Below are 22,994 nucleotides of genomic sequence, written 5' to 3'. Positions count from 1 at the left end.
ATCAGAAATATAACTTTCAAAACTGCGAATTTAACCACATTCTTGCAGAAAATTTTGGAAAATATATTACATGTTGATCTTGAATAAATGACCTGTTTTAATAAATAAACTTAATAAATGAGGCCTTAGTTGCAGAGCTAAAAAGTTTATGATTTAAAACTTCTTATATGTCATATATCTTGGAAGCATTTTAACATTCACTGTAAATACTTCTTATTAGAAGCTAGATACAGGCATACCTCAGAGATACTGTGACTTCAGTTCTAACCACTGCAATAAAGTCAAATTAACTTTTTGGTTTCCCAGTGGTATATATAAAAGTTGTGTTTACGCTACAGTCTATGAAGTGTGCAGTGGTACTTTGTCTAAAAAAAACAATGTATATAGTTTAAGTAAAAAATGCTTTATGGCTTAAAAAAATGCTAACCATCATCTGAGCTTTCACCATGTCACAATATTTTTGCTGGTGGCAGGTCGTGTCTCAGTGTTGATGGCTGCTTGACTGATCAGAGTAGGGGTTCCTGAAGGTCAGGGTGGCTGGGGGCAATTCCTTAAAATAAGACAACAATGAAGTCTGCCACACTGATGGATGCCCTTTCAGAAATGATTTCTCTGTAGCCACGTGACACGCTTGATAGCATTTTATCCACAGAAGACCTTAGTCAATCCTCTCGGACCCTGCTGCTACTTCATCAACTAAGTTGATGTGATATTCCAAATCCTTTGTTATCACTCCATGGGGCGCCTGGGTGGCTTAGTCGGTTAAGCGTCAGGAGATTCAGGAGATGAATCTGCTCCTGGTGCAGATGCTGTGAAGGCTGTTGGAGTGATAACAAAGGATTTGAATGTTTTATTTATTTATTTATTTTATTTCTAGGAGAGAGAGAGAGAGAGAGAGAGAGACAGTGTGAGCAGGGGAGGGTCAGAGAGAGAGGGAGTCACAGACTGAAACAGGCTCCAGGCTCTGAGCTGGCAGTCAGCACAGAGCCCGACACAGGGCCCGATTCATCTCAAGAAACCACTTTCTTTGCTCATCCATGAGAATCAAGTCCTCATCTGTTAGTTTCATCATGAGATTGCAGCCATTCTAGTTCTCCTGCTGTTTCTACTACATCTGCAGTTGACACTGACATACCCCACCGAAGTTTTAAACCTTCAATTTGTAAGCAGCAACAACAACAAAAACAAAAAACAAAAAAAATCACAGTATCTGTGAAGTGCAATAAAGTGAAGCACAATAAAATGAGGTATGCCTGTATTGTGGAAGAATTTAAAACTATTCAAATACATTAAAGGAAAATGCCATCATTTGTTTTTTTTGGTTGTTTTCACTGGTCCAGTATATTTACCAAGCTCCAAAACACTGGAGAAAGACGTCATTTAATTGGAAGAAACTATGGGCAGAATTTTAAGAAGAACAAAAAAATCCTGGTCTAGGTTAACACTGCATTTCCAAAAATGTAAGTTACAGTCCTTTTAGCTGTAACATGCCATGGTTTCTTAAAGCTCATAAGCCCTATTATATTTAAAAGTTTTATAACGAATTCTCCACATAATACAAATGACAGAACTTATATTCCCTGTATTCAAAAAGAGCCAGGAAATAAACAAAACTGAGTGGCATGCCATAACTTAAAAATACCCATACACTGTGCCATTTGTACTGAGTTAAGAATACTGGGTAGTAATTCTCAATCTCAGGTGTCTGGTCATTGTAAAGTAGTTCTGGATTCAAAAACAGAGAAATTCACCACTACAACTGGATCAATACGTACTTCTCAATAATTAACAGAACAATAGAAAAAACATGTATAGAAGATCCGAACAACACTCTCAACACCAACATGGCCCAAGACATTTATAAAACATTACACTCAGTAACAGAATATATATCCTTCTTATACGCACATGGAATATTCACCAAGACAAATCCTATTAGGACTAAAATACAAGCATTAACAAAATTAAATAAATAAAAATCATGGAAATTAAGTTTCTGGGCCATAATGGAACTGGTAATAAATAACAAAAAACAAAACAAAAAGGATAATCCCCAAATATTTGGAAAATAAACAACAGACTTCTAAATAACCCATGGCACAAAAAAGAAGTCTTTAAAAAGATATTTAAAATACACTGAGCTGAAGAAAAATGAAATATACCATATTGAAAATACAGGAACACAGCTAAAGCAGTGCTTAGAAGGAAACTTACAGCATTAAATTCTTATACTATAAAAGTTAATTCTGAAATCATTAATCTGGACTTTCACCTTATTTTTTTTTACTGTTTATTTATTTGAGAGTGAGAGAGAGCATGTGAGAGTGCACGAGGAAAGGGAAGAGAAAGAGAGAGAGAAAGAATCCCAAGCACAGACCCAACGCAGGGCTCGATCTCACCAATCCGTGAGATCATGACCTAAGCCAAAATCAAATGTTGGGTGATACACCAACTTAGCCACCCAGGCACCTTTGGACTTCCACTCTAAATAACTTAAAAGAGAAGAGCAAAATAAACCCAAAGTAGCCAGGATAAAGAAACTTATAATAAGATCTAAAAACAATAAAATTGGGGCGCCTGGGTGGCTTAGTCGGTTAAACGTCTGACTTTCGCTTAGGTCATGATCTTGTGGTTCGTGGGTTCGAGCCCCGCGTCGGGCTCTGTGCTGACTGCCAGCTCAGAGCCTGGAGCCTGTTTCAGTCTGTGACTCCCTCTCTCTCTGACCCTCCCCTGCTCACGCTGTCTCTCTCTCTCCTAGAAATAAATAAAACATTAAAAAAAAAAATTTAAAAACAATAAAATTGAAAACAGAGGAAAAAGACAGAAGAGAGAAAAATCAATCAAATCTAAAGCTGGTTCTTTGAAAATATTAATAATGTTGATAAACTTCTAGGCAGATAAGAGGTAACATAAAAATTACCCCATAGCATGAATGCCCCCCCCCAAAGCTATATAACTAAAGGCACCACAGAAATTAAAAGGATTGTGAGGAAATATAAACTTTGTTCTCAGAAGTTTGACTTCTAAGATGAAACAGACAATTCCTTGAACAACATAAGCGAGTAAATCACTTATGAAATAAACAATGGGAGGGGTGCCTGGGTGGCTCAGCTGGTAACGTTCAACTCTTGACCCAGGTCATGATTTCACAGTTGGTGAGTTCAAGTCTCGCACCGAGTTCTAAGCTAACAGTGTGAAGCCTGCTTGGGACTCAGCCTCGCTCTCTCTCTGTCCCTCCTCCACTTGCTCTCTCAAAATAAATGAACTGTAAAAAATGATGTGAGTAGTCATATAGGTATTAAAAAATAAAGTTATAGGTAAAAACTTTCCAACAAAGAACATTCCAAGCTAGAAAGTTTCACTGGCAAATTCTATTAAGTACAGAGATCGATCAATAAAACATAATAGTTCAGAAATAAACCCCACACAAATAAAATCAACTAGTTTTTAACCAAAGACAAAGGGAATTCAATGAGAAAATAATCTTTCAACAGTAGTATAGAATAATTCAATATTCATATGCCAAAAATAAAGATCCTTGACCTATACCCCTCACATTACACAAAAATTAGCTCAAGATGAATCATACATAAAGCTTTAAAACAATCAGAAGAAAATGTTTTTGACTTGAGTTAAACACACGGTTCTTTGATATGACCCCAAAGCAAATTTTATAAAAAAGTTAATAGGGGCGCTTGGGTGGCTCAGTCAGCTAAGTGTCTGACTTCAGCTCAGGTCATGATCTCACGGTTCGTGGGTTCAAGCCCTGTGTTGGGCTCCTGTGCTGACAGCTCAGAGCCTGGAGCCTGTTTCAGATTCTGTGTCTCCCTCTCTCTCTGACCCTCTCCTGCTCATGCTGGCTGTTTCTCTCTCAGAAATAAATTAAAAAAGAAAAACATAAAAATAGAAGTTACTAAAGTAATTTCACCAGAATTAAAAATATTTACTCTATTAAAGATACTTAAAAGACAGGACACAGATTGGGAAATACTACTGTAGATCACAAAAATGACAATGGACAGGTATCTAGAACATATAAAGAACTCTCAAAACACAGTAAGTGCTAAGAAAAATAACCCAATTTATAAAAGGGCAAAAGATGTGAGTCATTTGAATTGACATTATTTTACGTATACTTTTTGTTTTTTGGTAATTATATATTCATACACAGTTGTAAGAAACAGTAAAGAAAGATTCTGTGACCACTACTTCCCTAAAGTTAACATCCTGCAAAACTATAGTACAGTAAACTCAACCAGGATATAAAACCACTGATACAGTCATAATACAGAAATACTGCTTTGGGGTGACTGGATAGCAGTTAGCGCCTGACTCTTGGTTTCCGCTCAGGTCATGATTTTACAGTTTTGTGCACTGAACCCTGCATGAGGCTCTGCACTGGCAGTGCGGAGCCTGCTTGGGATTGTTCTCTCTCCATCTCTCTGCCCCTCCTCGGCTCAAGTTGTCTCTGTCTCTCTCAAGAGAAAAACTTTAAAAAAAAAAAAAGTTACTTTACCATATGAATCTCTCCTATGCTCTTTTACAGGCACATCCACTTTCTTCTGTTTTTTTTTTTCTTGATAGATTGTTAATTTTATTGATCTTTTCAAAGAAATATTTTTTGTTTCATTTATCTTGATAGTTGTTCTGTTTTTAATTATATTGGTTTTAAGTTTTACCTTTATTCTTTCTTTCTCCTTGCTTTATTTTGCTTTTTTCTAGGTTCTTGGGGTAGAAGCTTAGATTACAATTTGACTTCTCCTCTTTTAAAAACAAATTTTTTAGTGTTTATTCATTTTTGAGAGAGAGACAGAGACAGAGTGCGAGTTTGGGGAGGGGCAAAGAGAGAAGGAGACAGAATCTGAAGCAGGCTCCAGGCTCTAAGCTGTCAGCACAGAGCCCGATGTAGGTCTGGAACTCACGAACCCCAAGATCATGACCTGAGCCTAAGTCGCTTAACCGACTGAGCCACCCAGGCGCCCCTGACTTTTCCTCTTGTCTAATAGAACCAGACAGTGCAATAAATTGCCCACTTAGCTCTGCTTTAGCTGTGTTCCACAAATCCTGATATGGTGTATTTTCATTTAATTCATGTCAATGGCATTTTCTATTTATCCTGGGACTCACTTTTTGTCCAGGGATTATTAGAAGGGTGTTATTTCCTAAGCATTTGTAAAATTCCTGTTATCTTTGTTATTTCTAATTTGATTGAATTGTGGTCAAAGAACACATCCTCTATGATTTCAATTCTTTTAAATTTGTTGAGGTTTGTTTCATGCCTAGGATATAATCTATCTTGGTATGTGCTCTGGGAACACTTGAAAAGAACGTGTTTATACTATTAATGGAGGATGTGTTTTGTAACTGTCACTCAGATTCTGTAGAATGATACTATTAATGAGTTCTTCTATATGGTTGGCTATTTTTTTTTTAATCAATTGATAGCCTCCAATTATAAATGTGGATTTGTCTACTTCTTTCAGTTCTATCAGTTTTGGGTTTACATACTGTGCAGCTCTGTTGTTTACTGCATGTACAGTTAGGGATGCTAAGTCTTTTTGGTGGACTGGCCATTTTATCATTATATAAACACTGTCCCTTTTTGTATCTGATAATTCTCTGTACTCTGAAGTCTACTCTGATTGTAACATAGCCACTTCTGCTTTCTTTTGATTAATGTTTGCATGATAGGTCTTCTCCCAACCTTTTAATCTCCCCATCATTATATTTAAAGTGTATTTCCTGAAGACATTATACAGCTGGGTTATGTTTTTAAAATCTTCTACTCTTGACCTTTCAATTGGTGTACTTAGATCATTTACACAGTCATAGTGAATCTCCATTCTCCACAGTGATAGTGAATCAACAAAAAATGGAAACTGGAGAAGTCGTCTTTGGAAGTTTAGAAGGAAAGAGATGAGCAGGGCTGCTGGAGGAGAAAGGTCAAAGCAGCATTTCTGTTGTTTACATTTTTTCCTTCAAAAAGAACCAGCAAAGAATAATAAAAATATTGTAGATATAACTACCTGATGAGTTACGGTTATGAAGGAGAGGGAAACAGTCAATTCCAAAGTATAGAAAGAAAGAGTGAACGGAAGTATCAACCAGAGGACAGAAAATAAGGTGAGATTCAGGCTGGTGGCAAGGGAGAAAGAAGTTGAAATAGTCACTTGAGTACATGAATAAAAGGATGGCCCAGTGGGGCAGCTGGATGCTTTAAAACTGTAGTGGCTCCAATCCACAAAGTTTCCACTCTCCCAAGTACTATGTGGCATTTTGACTTATTACCAAATCATAGATTCTATCTGTAAGATATTTTTTTAAACTGCCTCTGCTCCACTGTATTATCAATTCTTACTCAGACATGCGCAAAGCCCTCCAAATTGGTATCCTTATTCCCAGTCTTGCCTGTCTCTCTCAAATACACAAACTACAATAATTTATTTTAAATACCAATTATACCAAATCACTTCCTGCTTTATATTCTCAAAAGTTAGTTACACACAGTGGATATTCTTTAGAAAAGTATCTCTGTTCTTCTTGTCTCACTTTACTAGCAACTTCAATTAGCAGCATATAGCATGTAGTCTATCTAACCAATACTTTCCAACCTGTCTCCAAAGCTTCAGAACCACATCATTCAATTTTCTACTAAATCTCCACGTTCCCACAGAAACTCCAAACTCAATACAATTCTTCCTTTTTTTGAAATTTCTTTCTCTACCATTCATTATTTCTGTGATTTTTAGCATCATTGACCTTGTTGTCCAAATTATCTCTGATTTTTCCTTCTCCCTCACTCCCATATTCAATTAGTTACAAGTCCTGACAATCCCAGCAACTTGGTATTTCCCAAATTTTTCCACTTACCTCTATTCTTACTGCTTTTATCTTGTCCAGGCTGCCATCATATCATCTCTTTTAGAAAACAGAAGTTACTGCTTTTGTAGCTAATCAGTGTGACCCATATTTGATTCTTACTTACCCAATCTCTTACCACTGTGCAGCCAGCGCAGTCCTTTTAAATAACAAATATGATCATAAAACCATTATGTTTCAAGACCACCTACCCTTACCTTAAAGATCTAGACATATGCTGTCCAACAGAACTTTCTATAATGACTGGATTGTTCTATATCTGTGTTGTCCAACAAAATAACTGCTAGTCACATGTGGCTGGCTACTGAGCCCATGAAATAGGTATAGTGTGATTAAAGAAGTAAATTTATAATTTAAATTTAAAAAATTTTTAATGTTTATTTTTGAGAGAAAGAAAGAGATAGAGCCCGAGCAGGGGAGGAGCACAGAGAGAGAGACACACAGAATCTGAAGCAGGCTCCAGGCTCTGAGCTGTCAGCACAGAGCCCAATGCAGGGCTTGAACTCACAAGCCATGAGATCATGACCTGAGCCAAAGTCAGGCACTCAACCAACAGAGCCACTTTAATTAATTTAAGTTTTATAGCTACATGTGTGTGGTTAGTTACCTTTTGGTCAGTATAGGTCTAGATTATTCTTATCATGGTATATAAGAGTTCCCATGCCCTGGCACTGTATTTTCCTCTCACACAAAATTTACTCTAGTTCTAGTAAACTGGTAAGTGTACCTTGTATCTATGATGGTATTCAAACACAAGACACCTTTGCTCATACTGTTCTCCCTGCATGAGGTCCTTACAAATGTTCTGACTGTATTGTTCTTACTTACACAAGAAGACTAAAAGGCAGCCTACAGAATGGGAGAAGATATTTGCAAATAACATTTGATAAAGAATTAGTATGCAAAATCTATAAAGAATTTATCAAACTCAACACCCAAAAAGCAAACAATCCAGTGCAGAAATGGGCAAAATACATGAATAGACATTTTTCCAAAGAAGACAGCCAGATGGTCAACAGATGCATGAAAAGATGCTCAACATCACTCATCATCAGGGAAATACAAATCAAAACCATGGTGAGATATTACCTCACACCTGTCAGAATGGCTAAAATTAACAACACAGGAAACAAGAGGATGCAACAGGAAACAAAAGAGGAACCCTCTTACACTGTTGGTGGGAATACAAACTGTGTAGCCACTCTAGAGAACATTATGGAGGTTCCTCAAAATGTTAAAAATAGAACTACTCTATGATCCAGCAATTGCACTGCTAGGTATTTACCCAAAGGATAGAAAAATACAGATTTGAAGGGTTACATGCACCCTGATGTTTATACCAACCTTGTCAACAAGAGCTTAACTATGGAAAGAGCCCAAGTGTCCACTGTGTGTTTGTGTGTGTAGTATTAGTCATCAAAAAGAATGAAATCTTACCATTTGCAGCAACATGGATGGAGCTAGAGAATATAATGTTAAGCAAAATAAGTCAGAGAAAGACAAATACCATATGATTTCATCATATGTGGAATTTAGGGGTGGGATGTATGGGAAGGGAAAAGAGAGGAGAGGTAAACCATAAGAGACTCCAAATGATAAAGAAACTTAGGGTTAATGGGGGGGGTTTCTGGTGGATAGGTTAGATGGGTGATGGGCATTAAGGAGGACACTTGTTATGATGAGCACTGGGTGTTATATATAAGTGATGAATTGCTAAATTCTACTCCTAAATTCTACTTCAACTGATCTAAGGTAACCATAAATCCTACTCCATGCTTTCTTAGCCTTTCTTATATCTAGGGTTAGCCATGTACCTAAATTCCACTAATGAGATTTTAGCCTATGTCTGCTAGAAGTGGTTGCTAGGAAAGTTTCTCCCTTGCTTGATCAAAGAGGGCAAATAAGACTGGCATCAGCCTCTTGTACAAATAGTAGCCTGAACTATTATCCAGTAAACAACTGACTAACTGACGTCTAGCTATAGAAATGTCTTGACATCAGCTAGCACAATCCTGAACAAAGACCAGGAGAATCTGTCCATCTCAATACTGTAGAGCCACTGAACCAGTAGCTGCCTACTTCCAGACTTGTTGCATTTTAGGAAAAAATAACAACAAGAATAATATATGGCCATTTGTTCAAGCCATTACTGGTTGAGTTTCTATTAACTGCAGCCAAATGCATACTTGCTATAGTAGTGTTCCATTTTTGTGCTCCTACAGCATGTTGTGTATAATTCTACTTTAATTATATCAAAATAACACTGATTACATATATACCATACTAGTCATTATAATAGTTATCCTGACTACCCAGATATAACTTTAATAGGCAGTGTAGTGAATATTAAAGTCATGATTTAATTTCTATATAATTTCAAATGTCATTTCTCTCTGTACAATGTTGTAAGCTCCTTGGGCACAACTGCCTAATATTTATTTGGAATTTAAATATTTGTTATATCGTACTTGGAGATCTAGTAGAGAGGAGTGAAATCTGTCATGGAATAAGCTACTTGTAATGGTAACAAGCCCCCCAACAAGGGAATGGTCAAGTTGAGATACTCAATTATTTAATACAGATGTTGCAACTGAGATTAAAGCATTTCATGATAACCTAAGGGAGTGACCTTCTAAGATCCTGAGATGCTGGGATTCTGTGCAAGACCAATGACAAAGCCCAATAGCATGCTTCCAAAGACCTCAAGCCAGAGACCTACGGGATGGGAAGGTACTACTCATCCTTACTCTTTGAACATGGTTGTTACATAAAGCTACATTTCAGCTTAAATGTAGTATCTTTTAGTCTACAAATGAGAGAAAGAATATTGTAAGAAAATGAGGAGTATGAAATATTCAGTCAAAAGTTTTTCTCTAATCTGGCCATTTGACAGAAAAGAAAATACAGTTGTATCTTGGCTAAATTGTTCTGCTGAACACACTTCCATTTAGAAACAATCTCCCTTTCTAAGGAATTACAGATTATCTACTTTTTAAAAGTTCTAAAATATTGTTAGATAGTAGTGGTAAATACATTTTGTTGGATTATAAATGTTAAAAACAGATTTTTCTTCCTGTTACATCTTCTGGCCATGTCCTCCATTTTCCTTCATTCCTCAAATATTACTGACAATCATCTAAATACATTTTTAAAGCGTTTTAGTTTTCTGGATGTCGACACATGTGCTCATTAACAGTAATTAAGTACATTCTTATTTTTGCCCTCACATTTTTTGTCTTATAAAATCAATTTATGATTAATAGAGACAACTGAGAAAATAATTAAAAAGAAAATAAACACCATCCATTATTTCTTCTCAGAGATAACCACTGTTAATGCTTCCAGTCTAACTTTCATGTAAAAACATCTATGATTTTTAAACCTAGGAACACAAAATATATGTGGCTTTTCTTCTTGGTTTTCCATTTACATTATATCACAGGCATCATTTCTTGGGATTACACAGTCCACAAATACATTACTTAAATATGACATAATATTTCATCAAAAGGATTTATTTACCTTATTATTTCCTTTATAATTAGAAATGTAGTTTTCACTTCATATCATAAACAACACTGTGATAAACATCTTTATACTCAGATCTCTGCTCCCTGTGCCCCACAAGATGTCTATATGTTAAAAGTAGAATCATGAGTCAGAGAGCCCAACTTTATCAGTTACATGACTCATTGTCCCAATTGTCTCCCAAATTCTGTTAGTCTCAATTAAAATTTCCTCTAATCCTTATCAATCTAAAGAAAAACTGTATTTTGTTGTTTAATTTCTAATTCTTTAAATATCTGAATAGTTGAAATATCTATATTTCACTATATTTATTGCTTTTTCCTAAGCATTTTGGTTTACTTTATTTTTCTACTTTGTAGGTTAAATGGTTTCTTACTAAATTTAAGGGTTTATTATGTATAAAGAATAGAATTTTGCTTTTAATTTCTTTACATATTATCTTTCTATATGTTGCAAGGTTTTAAAAAAGAAATTTGTCTCTGCATTCAATTTTATTGGAATGAAATTTTGGAGTCCTCAAATTTCAAACTTACCTTCTGAAATGTCTTTCAATGCTATTTTTCTTAGAAAATCAATGCTCACTGAAAGATTAGCTCATGCATGTACTTATGTATGCTTTCTACTAATGATTTAGTTGAATTTTTAAAAATCTGTACTTATAGGTTGATGTTCCTCGAAATAGAAAATTTTCCATTTTGAATAATCAGTTCCTTATATAATTGGTTTAAGATCTTTCTTTCATTTTTACCTCCTTTTCATTCATTCATCTATTCAAAAATATTCACTGAATGCTTACCATGTACCAGGTTCTGCTAAGGAAGCATCTGGGTAAATTATGAAGCAGACAGACAAACTTCTTGCTGTCACAGATCTTATACACCAAAATTCAAAGCTATTAATAACTGAATGTCTTATCAATAAAGAATACTCTTTCAATGCTTTTTATTTTACCACTGTTGTTCCTGTATTCCTTTTACTAAACCGTATCAGTTGATTTTAGCTGTCTCTTTTAAGTATAATATAGTTGAATTTGTCTAGAAAGCCAATCAAGAATACTTATCTTTTATTAGGCAAGCTTAAAGCATTTATGTGTACCTAATGTTTGACAGTATTTATCATTTTGTATTATGCTTCCTTTTTAAGCCCTCCTTAGTTTGCTTTTGTTATTTTCATCATCTTAATGAGTCTTACAGGTCTTGATTTTGGCTCAGATCCTTGATCTCACGGTTCATGAGTTCAAGCCTTGACAGTGCAGAGCCTGCTTGGGAATTCTCCGTCTCCTTTCCTCTCTCTCAAAATAAATAAATAGATATTTTTTTTAAAAAAAAGAATTAAGTAGATCTAAGATCTCAAAGTATTTTAAATTTACATTTACTGCCCTTCAGATGATTATTTTTGACCTGCATTCAGCTGTATACACCTAGCTTTAGCTTACTGGTTACATTGCTTTCTAGCAGTCCTTTAAGGTCTGCTTTCCTCTTGATTGAATTAGTAATGCTTACTTACTTTTCAGTGTGAAAAACTTTTTTTTTTAACCTAAAAAGGCATGTGGATGGTTCCTTTCCTAAATCTGTGCATGGCCTCTTTCTGCTTACAAGGCATAATTATTTTGTCAGTACAGATTCTAGTTTTTCTATGTCATCAGTTAACTACACTGTTGTGGGCCTCAGGCTCTCCAGGGCCCTTGACTTTTCCATTTCCTCCTTAGCAGGCTTGTTCCTGATCACTACCAATAAAACCCCTCTGATTCCAGGCCTTGTACCATCTGCCTGGTCTTTGCTGCTATCTGATCACCCTGAGTTTGGCTCATGGTGCAAAGGACTTTTGGGCACCTTAATTTTCTACCACACTTCTAGTCCTCCTCAAATTAGTGTGTGAACATAGGCTCAAGAGTACAAAGCCTCAAAGACCTCAACGATTCTTGGTAGCCAGCTGATCTCAATAAGCCTTTATAAGCTGTGATTTCATCATCTACAAAATGGGGATAATAATACCCATACCAATGTGTTGTAAAAATAAGTAAAATAATTATGTAAAGCCTTTAGTACAAATGCCTAGCCTTCAGGAAACAATAAATATTAGCAACTATTAATCATTATTTCAAATAATGTATTATTCTCCTCCATAATTTTTAATAATGATAATTCTTCATATAGAAGAGGAAAAAAACATGTTTTCCAAAGAGAGAAATTCTGGGGGAATATTCAGGGTTTAAGTTAAAGTATCACTGGATCTTCACTTTTAGTCTGTTATTATGTTTTTTACATTTAATGTAAAACATAACACAACACTCACTGAAAAGAATATTTCAATGATTAGCTGTATTTAGAATAGAAAGCTATTTGTTTAAATTGTTAAGGAACAATTTTTAACATGGATAATTATACTGACTTTGATGACTAACAATTGTATTTCTTATTATATGTTTATACTTCAAATACAGATTTAAAAAACTTAGTAGTCATATATAGTTACACTGTGATATGAGTTAGAATATACTATGATATAAATATTTTTAAATTATATCATAAAATTTAGCAGACTATTAATCAGTAACCAAGAACCTCCCCAATTAAATCACTACAACCACCACAACAAAACAACTGCTAAACCAGAAAACAGGAAATAAGGAGATGGAAGATGTGTATAAACATTTGGGAGATACAAAATTTATCCCATGAGTGTTGTAAAGAGCTCATAATTTAAGAATGCCAAAGCCCAAGTGTGTTATGAGGGCCTTTCCTCAAAAGTGACATTAACTGCATATCCCACAGATACTTATTACGTATTCTATTTATATCAAAGTATAAAATGTAGTTGAAAATATACAGATTCAATATTTAAGGGTGATAATAAAACACAGTTACTCTGGCCTAGCAAAAATTGTTATTTTTAAACTTCAATTTTTAGTCCCTCTATAAAATATTATTATGGGATTAAGTGAAAATGGTATTCAGTCTTTATACTTGAATCTCTTGTGATTAAGTGTCTTTGGGACTCAAATAAGCACATACTCAGGGATGGAACTTTAACATTGGGACTTTAGAGGCTTTTGCACAAAAATAACCCCCAATTGATGAAATCACAGCACATTCCTATTCTCCAACTAACAATGAAGATGCCAAAAAAAAAAAAAAAAAGCAACTTTTAGAAATTACCTTGGAAAGTTGGAAGTAATGTAGTCAATATTTACTTTGGATATTAAGCAGCATGCGTTGACAGGCCCCTACAAACTTAATTTTTAAAAGTCTAATACCCATCAGTAAGTGGTAAACAAAAGACAATTCAAAATGTTAATTATTTGAATTAAAGCAAGAGATACTTTGATCAAAGTGCAACAGGAGTAATCATTCATAAAGTTAATGAAAAATACAATGTAAATTACTTTTAGGAAATATCATTTTATAATGCTACATTTAACTTCAAGTTAACTTTGTTTAAACTAAATAGTAACTTGATTGATTGAACATTTTGTAACACAAAAATCAGCTACAATTATCCAGGGGATAATGTACTTAAGTACATAAAATAGCATTAGTAAGCAAATTATTATATGATATCCAAGATCTCATGGGTATTTAATTCCCACATTTTAAGATAAATATCAATTTACTTAAAATTAAGATAAGAAAATTTGGAATGACTAGCCAATGTTAGGACGATTAATATTTTCATACTAATTATTGATTCTAATTTTGTTAAATAAATTTATTAGAAAAATACAATAAGTATGTTTGTATCTAGCACATCTGCTACGTCAGGAGACATCCACATATATTCTCTTACAAAAAACAGGACCAAAATTATCTCTAAAAATGGAGTAATTGCAAAATCTCTCAATGATAATTATAACCTTATATAAAGCAGATTTAAACAAATTTTTATGTACCATGAAGCTACTAAAGATTTACTAGAATAAGAAACCTGGACTTAATAGGACTATAATTTCATTTTGTTAACACTTTCTTCACCATGTAATAAACACCTATTTATGATTTATTCCCCATTCTAAGCAAATTAATACTGATATATTCATTATTGACATTTTAACATATTGTTTACTAATTTTGGTAAAACATTTTGGTACACAAGAAAATAGTTGTCTGAAAATCAAAATTTTGGGGCACCTGGGTAGCTCAGTCAATTGAGCATCAGACTCTTGATTTTGGCTCAGGTCATGATCTCACAGTTCATGGGACTGAGCCCCGTATCCAGTTCTGTGCTGGCAGATTCTGATTGAGCTTGGGATTCTCTCTCTGTCCCTCCCTCATGCATGCATGCATATATATTTTCTCTCTCTCAAAATAAATAACCATTTAAAAAAATGAAAATCAAAGTTTTGTAAAAAAAAAAAAATGGTATGCAAAAGCACATCTTAGATGATGCCAATTATGGACTCTGCTATCTTAAAGAAGAGCAGTGTTATTAACTGAAAATTGATTATTTTGTATATGTCCACTTGAGGATAATATATTCAAAGTGTAAACTAATTGTTTTCAAGCATTAATACTGAATGTCAGCCTAAATTACCAAATTTACTGCAACAGGAATGGACAGTAGCATCAGTAATTACTTGGATTAATATTACTTTTATGATATAAAACAAAATATTTCAATTCATTGCCATGAAGTCTAAACCTACAATATTCTTTTAGCCTTAGAGACACAAAATTGTTGTGCCAAATTGCTATAATCTGTTTCTAGAAGTTCAGTCCTCAGCTCTATACTGGCTCTTTAGAAGCAATGGTCTGAAGGACAGCTGTTCTGTTTCCACCTAAGTAGAAGCTATTCATATACTTTGGTGAAGAAAACATAGAAAGCCAGAGGTGGAAAGGTTCATGAAACACGCGGAACACCATATTCACATAGCCATGGCATCCTACCTGGGGAATGGTGAGGACAGATAATGATAACAGAAGTACTGCCAACATATACTGAATGCTTACTACAAACTGAGCACTATGATTTCTGTATATTATAATTTAATTCTCATAGACATCCGATGAAGGAGGTACCATAATTTTCACTATCCATTTCACAAATGAAGATACCAACGATCAAAATGATTAAACAAATCTATTTCGTTTCAAAGTCTGTCTTCTAACTGCTATTTCATACTATACTCATATTTTTCTTTGGCCTCAGAGATTCTAATAGTCATCCACAGGAAATATACAGATGAGAAGTACAACAGAAAGCAGCATAAAGACAAAGGATAATTCAGCCACATGTGCCCCACAAATACAAGTAATACAATCAAATTTAGTAAATGAAGTGAGTAAATAAACTCCTTGCGCTATAAAATGCAATAGAGATTAAGAGAATGAGTGACTTCTTCAAAGATTAAAAAATATGTATATTTTTGGTTAATGCAGATAAGATTCTGTACTAAAATAATGGGATAAATGAGTCAGCTACGATTATTGCTGAAAAATAAAGCTGAAAGGACTAAGAATGATTATGTCACGGATCAGGGAATTTTATTGGGAAGGTGCTGGTCGGATGTCAAAGAAGCTCTATGAATCATTATGATGAAGAGAAAGCTGATAGAAACTAACGTCTGAAAAGGAAACTGGAGCAATGGTTTATAAATCCTCACACCCAAGCCCATGCCACCTACCACTGCAATGTAAAGCCCCAGCTCAAGCAAAGAGGTAACAAACAATAAAGCATTTCAAAGAAATGAGAAGTATGCCCAACATTAATTCCTTTCCCCAATATTTAAGGCCAATATCTAGACTTTAGTAAACAATTTTTGAGGGTGTAAAATAGGCTTTGGTATCTGAATAAACCACTTCTTTGAGTGCACAATGGAGAGGAATATAGAATTTAAATCCTGACCTTGACATCAGCTATTTTAAAATAAAGTTTTAGGTCTATAATCACAGGCACATTAGCCAGACTTTTAAGTATAAATGATGACTCATTAGTAACTTACAGTACTGCCCAATGCTCATGTTACCCACAACTTTCTCATTTCCGATGGGAATGATGGATCTGCTCACAATGTTGAAGTCAAGTTTCAGTCACAGAAATGAAAACAAGCATCATTAAAACAGAAAAGCAGACATCTATAACCACACTTCAGGATCTCTAGAGATAATAGATAGTGGAGTTATTATCAGTGAAAGACTGTGTGTAACATGAGAACATAAAGAAAACTTTCATTGGTATTCCTTTGGGCTAAATAAACAGCCTCTGCTCTGGTCTTAAACCTTTGACTTGTTTGGAATTCTTGTAATTCAAATAAAGAATTCATATTTACTGAGCATCTACTATGTACATCTTAATAATATCTTCTCAATTTTCCATGTTCTACCTGATTGAGAGATGGGAATTGCAGAAAATATCTACCAAGAAACTGTCCAGCATTAGATATGTTTTATTGTTTCAATGTCTGTAGCACTACACAATGAATTTGTATTTACTAAAACTGCAATCTTTCTAATTTTCCTACTCATCCTATTAAGCCACTGAAGAAACACACATACAAACATCACACACATATCTGAGGAGTGTGTGGCTCCCCATTCTTCTGCTACATCATGTTACAAAAGTTACGTGGCTGAAGGTGATTACCATTTTGTGTTTGCTATTAGGAACATTCAGCTCACTTTTAGAAATGCAATCCCAATAAAATGGAAAGCACATGGATGTACTAAAGTATTGGTTGGGTACGGAGCTGGCTTCATGTGTGTATGACCTGTGTGACCCTGCACTTCTTAGAATGCTTGGTTTAATGATCTGCTGCTGTCATCGTGAAATTCTTCTTATTATTTTTTTTTCCAAGAGTACATTCATTTTTATTTTGCACTGGGCTCTGCAGATTATGGAGTCAATACTTCCTGGATCTGAACCATGACTTCACTATTTAATGTGCATAAACACAGTGTAAGCCTTAGTTTCTTCCCTGCTATGACACTCAATTAACAAGATTGATGGGAATATTAGATGAAATATCATCTGTGAAAGTAATGAGCACAGAGCCCGGCACATAGGACACAACAGACATGGGAAATGAAATGGAGCTGGAACAATTCCAGCTCTTACTTCTATGGATCTGAGACATAAAGAAACCACCCTGAGTCATAATTAGATGTTGCTGAAACTTAAACTTTAGTACTTACAACCCATATATCTGTGGTGCGATTTCTAGTCTGTTCAAGTGCATATAAAGCTCAATGTCGTGCTTCTTCAGTAGATGATCCTGGATCTGGTTGACTTTAGTAACAATAGCAATTGTTGGCCCTAAATCCTGCGGTCTAGCAAAGGGGATGGGAGTCATCAGTGTTTCTTTTCCCTAAAAACAGAAAAAATGGAGCATGTGTTATTTCAATATGAAATGAGCAAATGTATGGACATCATACTTGAATGTACTTATCAACAGGAGCTTAAATAAGAACCAAACACTCATGATGATCATCTCATGACAAATGCTTAAATTGTGGAATCATATGCTGATTGTTATACAGATGAATTGTGCTCATAAAGGCCAGGAGATGCCTTCTAAAATATTTTCTACCTGTATTCCCTTGACCAGTTTCTCTGGTGACATTAAATATTAAATTATTAAATTTAATATTTCAAGATAATTTTTGTTACAGTGGCTGCTAGTCTACTTGTCTACAGCCAGTTTGTCTAATCAGCCATCAAACCTAAATGAAATACTCCAATAGAAAGGTATATCTTGTGGCACAAAACTTAAAAAAACAGCAAATGAAAACTGCTTTACTTTAAGTTCTCAAAACTATACAAGAAAAAAAGGAAACTAGTATTAGAAAAGAAGGTATTTTCTAACTGTCCTTCAATTAATTAAAATAGCTGAGTAGGGAGATTTTAAAACTCTCCAGAGTATAGCTGAGTTAAGAAACAAAAACAAAACAATTATGTAGGCCAACTACAACTTTCCTTCCACCCATTCCATAGCCCATATTAAGAAAGATGTATCTGTACTACTTGTAATGCTTTCATGTAAACTTCAACTATCCGGAGTCTGATGATTTCCCCTATTATGTCTGACCCTTTCTTATGGTGAGTTTCTACCTCTCTCAAATCTTGGGATTTATAGCATCATTCTCTTCTGACTGCCTGCCTACCACTCATCCTCATTCTATTTCTCTAGCTCAAACTTTTGTTTCTGCTTTGCAAATGCTGCTTTTTCATACAGGTCTGGTCTTAGTTTAATTCTCTACTTGCATGTGATTCCCTGATCTCACTCATACACAGTGCTTCAACAAATACCCATTTTCCAAAGACTTCTAAAGCTATATTCATAACCTAGAACCCTCTGGGTTCTCTCCCATACATCCACATGTTGGCAAGGAATCCGAGGTTGCAAAAGGGTCCCTAATCCAAAAGGCCCACAACTGAGCTTATCATCATCTGCTCAAAAACATGCTCATCCTTTCCCCATACACCTCGACCCACCCTCCAATAAGAACACCTGATTTGCCAATTTTAGCTCTTCACAACAACTCAAGATACTCTTATTATGTCTCCTCTCCTACAGCTCAGCTGTTATAACCTGGTTTGGGGTCCTACTCATTTCTTTCCTCCTAACTGGTCTCACTGCCCCTAATTTGGCCCGCATTTATTTATTCATTCATTCATTCATTCCATTCATTTATGTTTATTTATTTTTGAGAAAGACAAAGTGCAAGTGGGAGGGGGTGGGTGAGAGAGAGAGAGAGAGAGAGAGAGAGAGAGAATCCAAAGCAGGTTCCAGGCTCCAAGATGTTAACACAGAGCCTAATGCCAGGAGCGAACCCACAGACCAACCTCCCTAAAACTTTTTTAATGGCTCTTCAGGAACAGAAAATAAAAGCAAAAAACAAAAGGCAAATTCTTGAGCCAGGTCTATGAGGCCTTTCATTACCTGGCCAGCCACTCCTCTCACTGCGCTCCCAGTGATGGGAGACATTTTTTTACCTGAAAGATCCTTTCCCCAGGGCTCCATGGAGGAGCTCCCCAGTGTATTTAAAGATTTGGCTCAAGTGTCAGGTTCTAGTTCATCACCTTCTTTACTACGACAGTATCCATTTCTACTTCTCTGCCTCCTAAACTGTGAGATCTCTAAAAGGAACATCATCTTTTCATCACTGGACCACATTCAGGGGCACAAAAATAAAGAAGGTAAATCTTGCCCTTGCAGGGGCAGGGAAGGGGAAGACTAACAGGCAAAACTGTAATTCCACATAGGGACAATGACCAGTCAGGCTGGCATGAAGTACAGAGGAGAGGAAGGGCATGTGTTAGCACAAAGAAAAATTTCCTAGAGGAGTTTCCATCTGTCTTTACAGGATCATTTCAAGTCTTAAAAAGAAATGTAGACCTGGGTACTTCCTATAGTGCATTTAGAGATAGAAGGTCATACTGATTTTTACAGCTCAATTAGTTTCTGTTGATCTGTATAGGCAAGAAAAAAAAGATACCTCTATTCTGTGGTCATTTATCATAAAAATAATACAGCCAAGACACTTTTTTCTCGTTTTATATTATTGAGTATTCTCTTCAAATGATAGGGTGTTATAATTTTTTAAAAATTTGTAATTCTTGCTAACATTTTTCCTATGATATTAAACTGAAATAATTTGGGAGGGTTGAATTCACGGTAATTCTAAGACACCATTACCAGTCAAAAGCGTTTACTCTGAAACCAACCTTCCTTGCAGGGTGTCTGGGTGGCTCAGTCAGGTAAGCCTTCGACTCTTAATTTCATCTCAAGTCATGGTCTCACAGTCCTGAGACGGAGCTCAGCACTGGAGTTGGGCCCTCTGCTCTTCCTCAACTCGCTTATGTGCAAACACATGCATGCTTTCTCTTTCTCTCAAAAAAAAAAAATGAACGATTTAACATTTTAATCATGTAGTTGTTCTCTAACAAAGCGCGTTGTGTGGCTGATACCATACTGCATCGGGGAAGGTACTGAGTGCAGGCAGGGTTTCTACCAACCACATGAGAAACAGATCACGACATCTAGTCATTCTGTAAGGGCCTGAAACACACATACTTCTGGAGAGATACAATTACTGGCTTTGGAGAGAACTGATCCTAAATTAACCTGTTAAAAATGTTTAACTTAATGAAATGGTGTAAATGCATTTCCAGGTTGAACAGAGTGAGCTGTCACTGAATCAACAGTGTAAGCAGTCCGTTTTTCAGATGCTTCATAGAGACGCAGGAGTAGCCTGGGAACTACAGGTGCCCACAAACTGTAGTTCGAAAAGATGCCCCCTGTGCTGATACTTACAAGAGAATTTCTTAAATTTAAGAAACTTACAAGTAATGCTCATGATCACCTAAATGATAAACGGCTTATCTAACAGGGAAATCAAAAGAGAAAATAGTGAATATTAGATATTCCTTATCTTCAGGATTTATCATAATAAAAAAGGCTATTTGCATTTCACAGCTATCATCAAATGGGACCGCTACAAATATCAGCACAGCTAGCAACAACTATTAAGTGCTACTCAAACTGTCGGTAGGTCAGCGGCAGTCCACAAACTGTCCAAGGGATTCAGTGAGACAACTTGACACCATTATGAAAACCAACACACTGCTTTCTTCATCAAGAAAGTTTTATGAAAAGTATGTCTGGTGCCCTAAGCAGCACACACAGTGATAGAGGAACTGAAAGAGAGAGAAGTGAATTAAGTTTTCAAACTTCTTTTAAAAAAGGCAATAGAATCAAGACAGATTAAAAGGGGGAGGATGAACAAGGGATTCATTAGATGTTCCTTCTAGGAATGTATTATTGTTATATGCAAGTAATTAATATAAATTTTCAGAGGTCCTATCTATATGTTCCTTGATAAAAAAATGGATATCCTTTTTGTGTTGTCTCAGCCATTTTCATGAACTTGACTCAGTGATATCAACATGAATGGGTGAAACTGAAAAGTGTGGTAATGCTCACATTTTTATCATTCAGTTTCGCAGACACTGTGAAACAGTTATAAGATACAAATGACCCCTGCATGATCATGATGCTTATATTTAAATGTATTTAAAATACTTTTTGTTCAAAATTTTGATTTTCACGTAAGTCTATGGCTTCATCAAGTCACCTGACAAGAATAAAGTAATTGTTCTAAAACACAATAGTTCATCAAATGTGCTTACAAGTTTCACCTCTTATAATCCTTATAGAATGTAACATGTTGACATATTGTTGAAGAAAGACTATCACCTAGGCTGAAGGTCAGCACATTTTCTCTGTACAGGCCAGACAGTAAATATTTTAGGCTTTACAGGTTATAGTCTGTGTAGCAACTACTCAACTATGTAATGAGCAGTTGTAATGAGCAAGTGGCCATAGACAATATGGAAACAAATAGGCATGGCTGTATCCCAGTAAAACTTTTTTTATGGACACAGAAATTTGAATTCCATATAATTTTCATATGTCACAAAATATTATTCTTCTTTTGGTAGTTTTCAACCATTTGATAATGTAAAAGCCATGCTTAACTCCCAAGCTGTAATAAAAACAGATGGCAGGCCAAACTGGCCTGCAGGCAGTAGTCTGCCCTGATCTAGACCAAAGGCATAAAAAGCATTAGTTATCCATTTCTGTTTTTAAAGATGGGATAAAGTGATGGAAGAATATACGGTTTCTGACCAGAATGCAATCAACCACACCGACATAAAATAAATGAATCATATAGGGAAAAACATACCAAAAACTCTTAATGATATCCGTTGACAGAATAATTGGCAATTTTTCTGATATTGTGTAATTACAATGAAAACACCATCGTGGTCTAAGATAGCATATATGTTTATTTAAAATGTCAGTTAACTCAGCAATTCTACTACTAGAGGAATGCCAAGAGCACTGAAAACATGTGTTGACACAAAGCTAATACACAAATATTCATAGCAACATTATTCTTAACAGCCAGAAAGGGAAAGAACCCAAATGTCCGTCAACTGATGTATAGATAACCAAAATGCGGCATATCCACACCATGAAATATTACTCAGCCACAAAAAGGAATGAAGTTACTGATGCGTGCTACAACATAAATGAACACTGTAAACGTTTTGTTAGTGAAAGGAGTCAATCACAAAAGGACACATATTATATGGTTCCATTTATATGAAATGTTCAGAATAGGCAAGTTCATAGAAAGCAAAATTACATCAGTGATGCCAGAGACCCCGGGGAGTAGGACAATGCAGAGTGAATGCTAATGGCAATGGGCTTTCCTTCTGTGGTGATGAAAATATTTTCAAATTACATAGTAGGGGCATTTGCACAATCCTGTGAATAAACTAAACTAGTAAATTATACACTTTAAAAAGAAGAATGTTATGATATATCAGTTATATCACACAATAAAATTTATAGTTAAAAAGAATAAGTGAGTAAGGATAAACGGTATCGATGCTAAGTGTGTAAATTCAGTAGTGATGCATTAGTAAAACTAAGACAACCTATTTGATAGAAAGTTAATCTATGCACTTCAGTATGTCTATCAACTCACTAGGATAACAACAGATCAAGTAAATAAATGCACTGCATTTAAAATTCACAATAATTTTTAAGCAGTTCTATTGCACGGATAATATATTGACATATA

At 35.2% G+C, this 22,994-nt stretch overlaps 1 protein-coding gene across 1 annotated transcript in view; it reads right to left on the bottom strand.

Annotated features, from left to right (window-relative positions):
* The window catches only part of TBC1D5 (TBC1 domain family member 5), a 536,447-nt gene that overhangs the window by 190,532 nt on the left and 322,921 nt on the right, over window positions 1-22,994 (bottom strand). The window contains exon 15 of the mRNA XM_077750881.1: window positions 17,535-17,707. Coding sequence (XP_077607007.1) covers window positions 17,535-17,707 — 173 coding nt within the window. The remainder of the gene's footprint in view (window positions 1-17,534; window positions 17,708-22,994) is intronic.

This window comes from Crocuta crocuta, unplaced genomic scaffold (assembly GCF_008692635.1).
Source record: "Crocuta crocuta isolate KB4526 unplaced genomic scaffold, BGI_CrCroc_1.0 scaffold279, whole genome shotgun sequence".
In the NCBI taxonomy this organism is placed as follows: Eukaryota; Metazoa; Chordata; class Mammalia; order Carnivora; family Hyaenidae; genus Crocuta; species Crocuta crocuta.
This window is presented reverse-complemented; position numbering and strand designations above follow the sequence as displayed.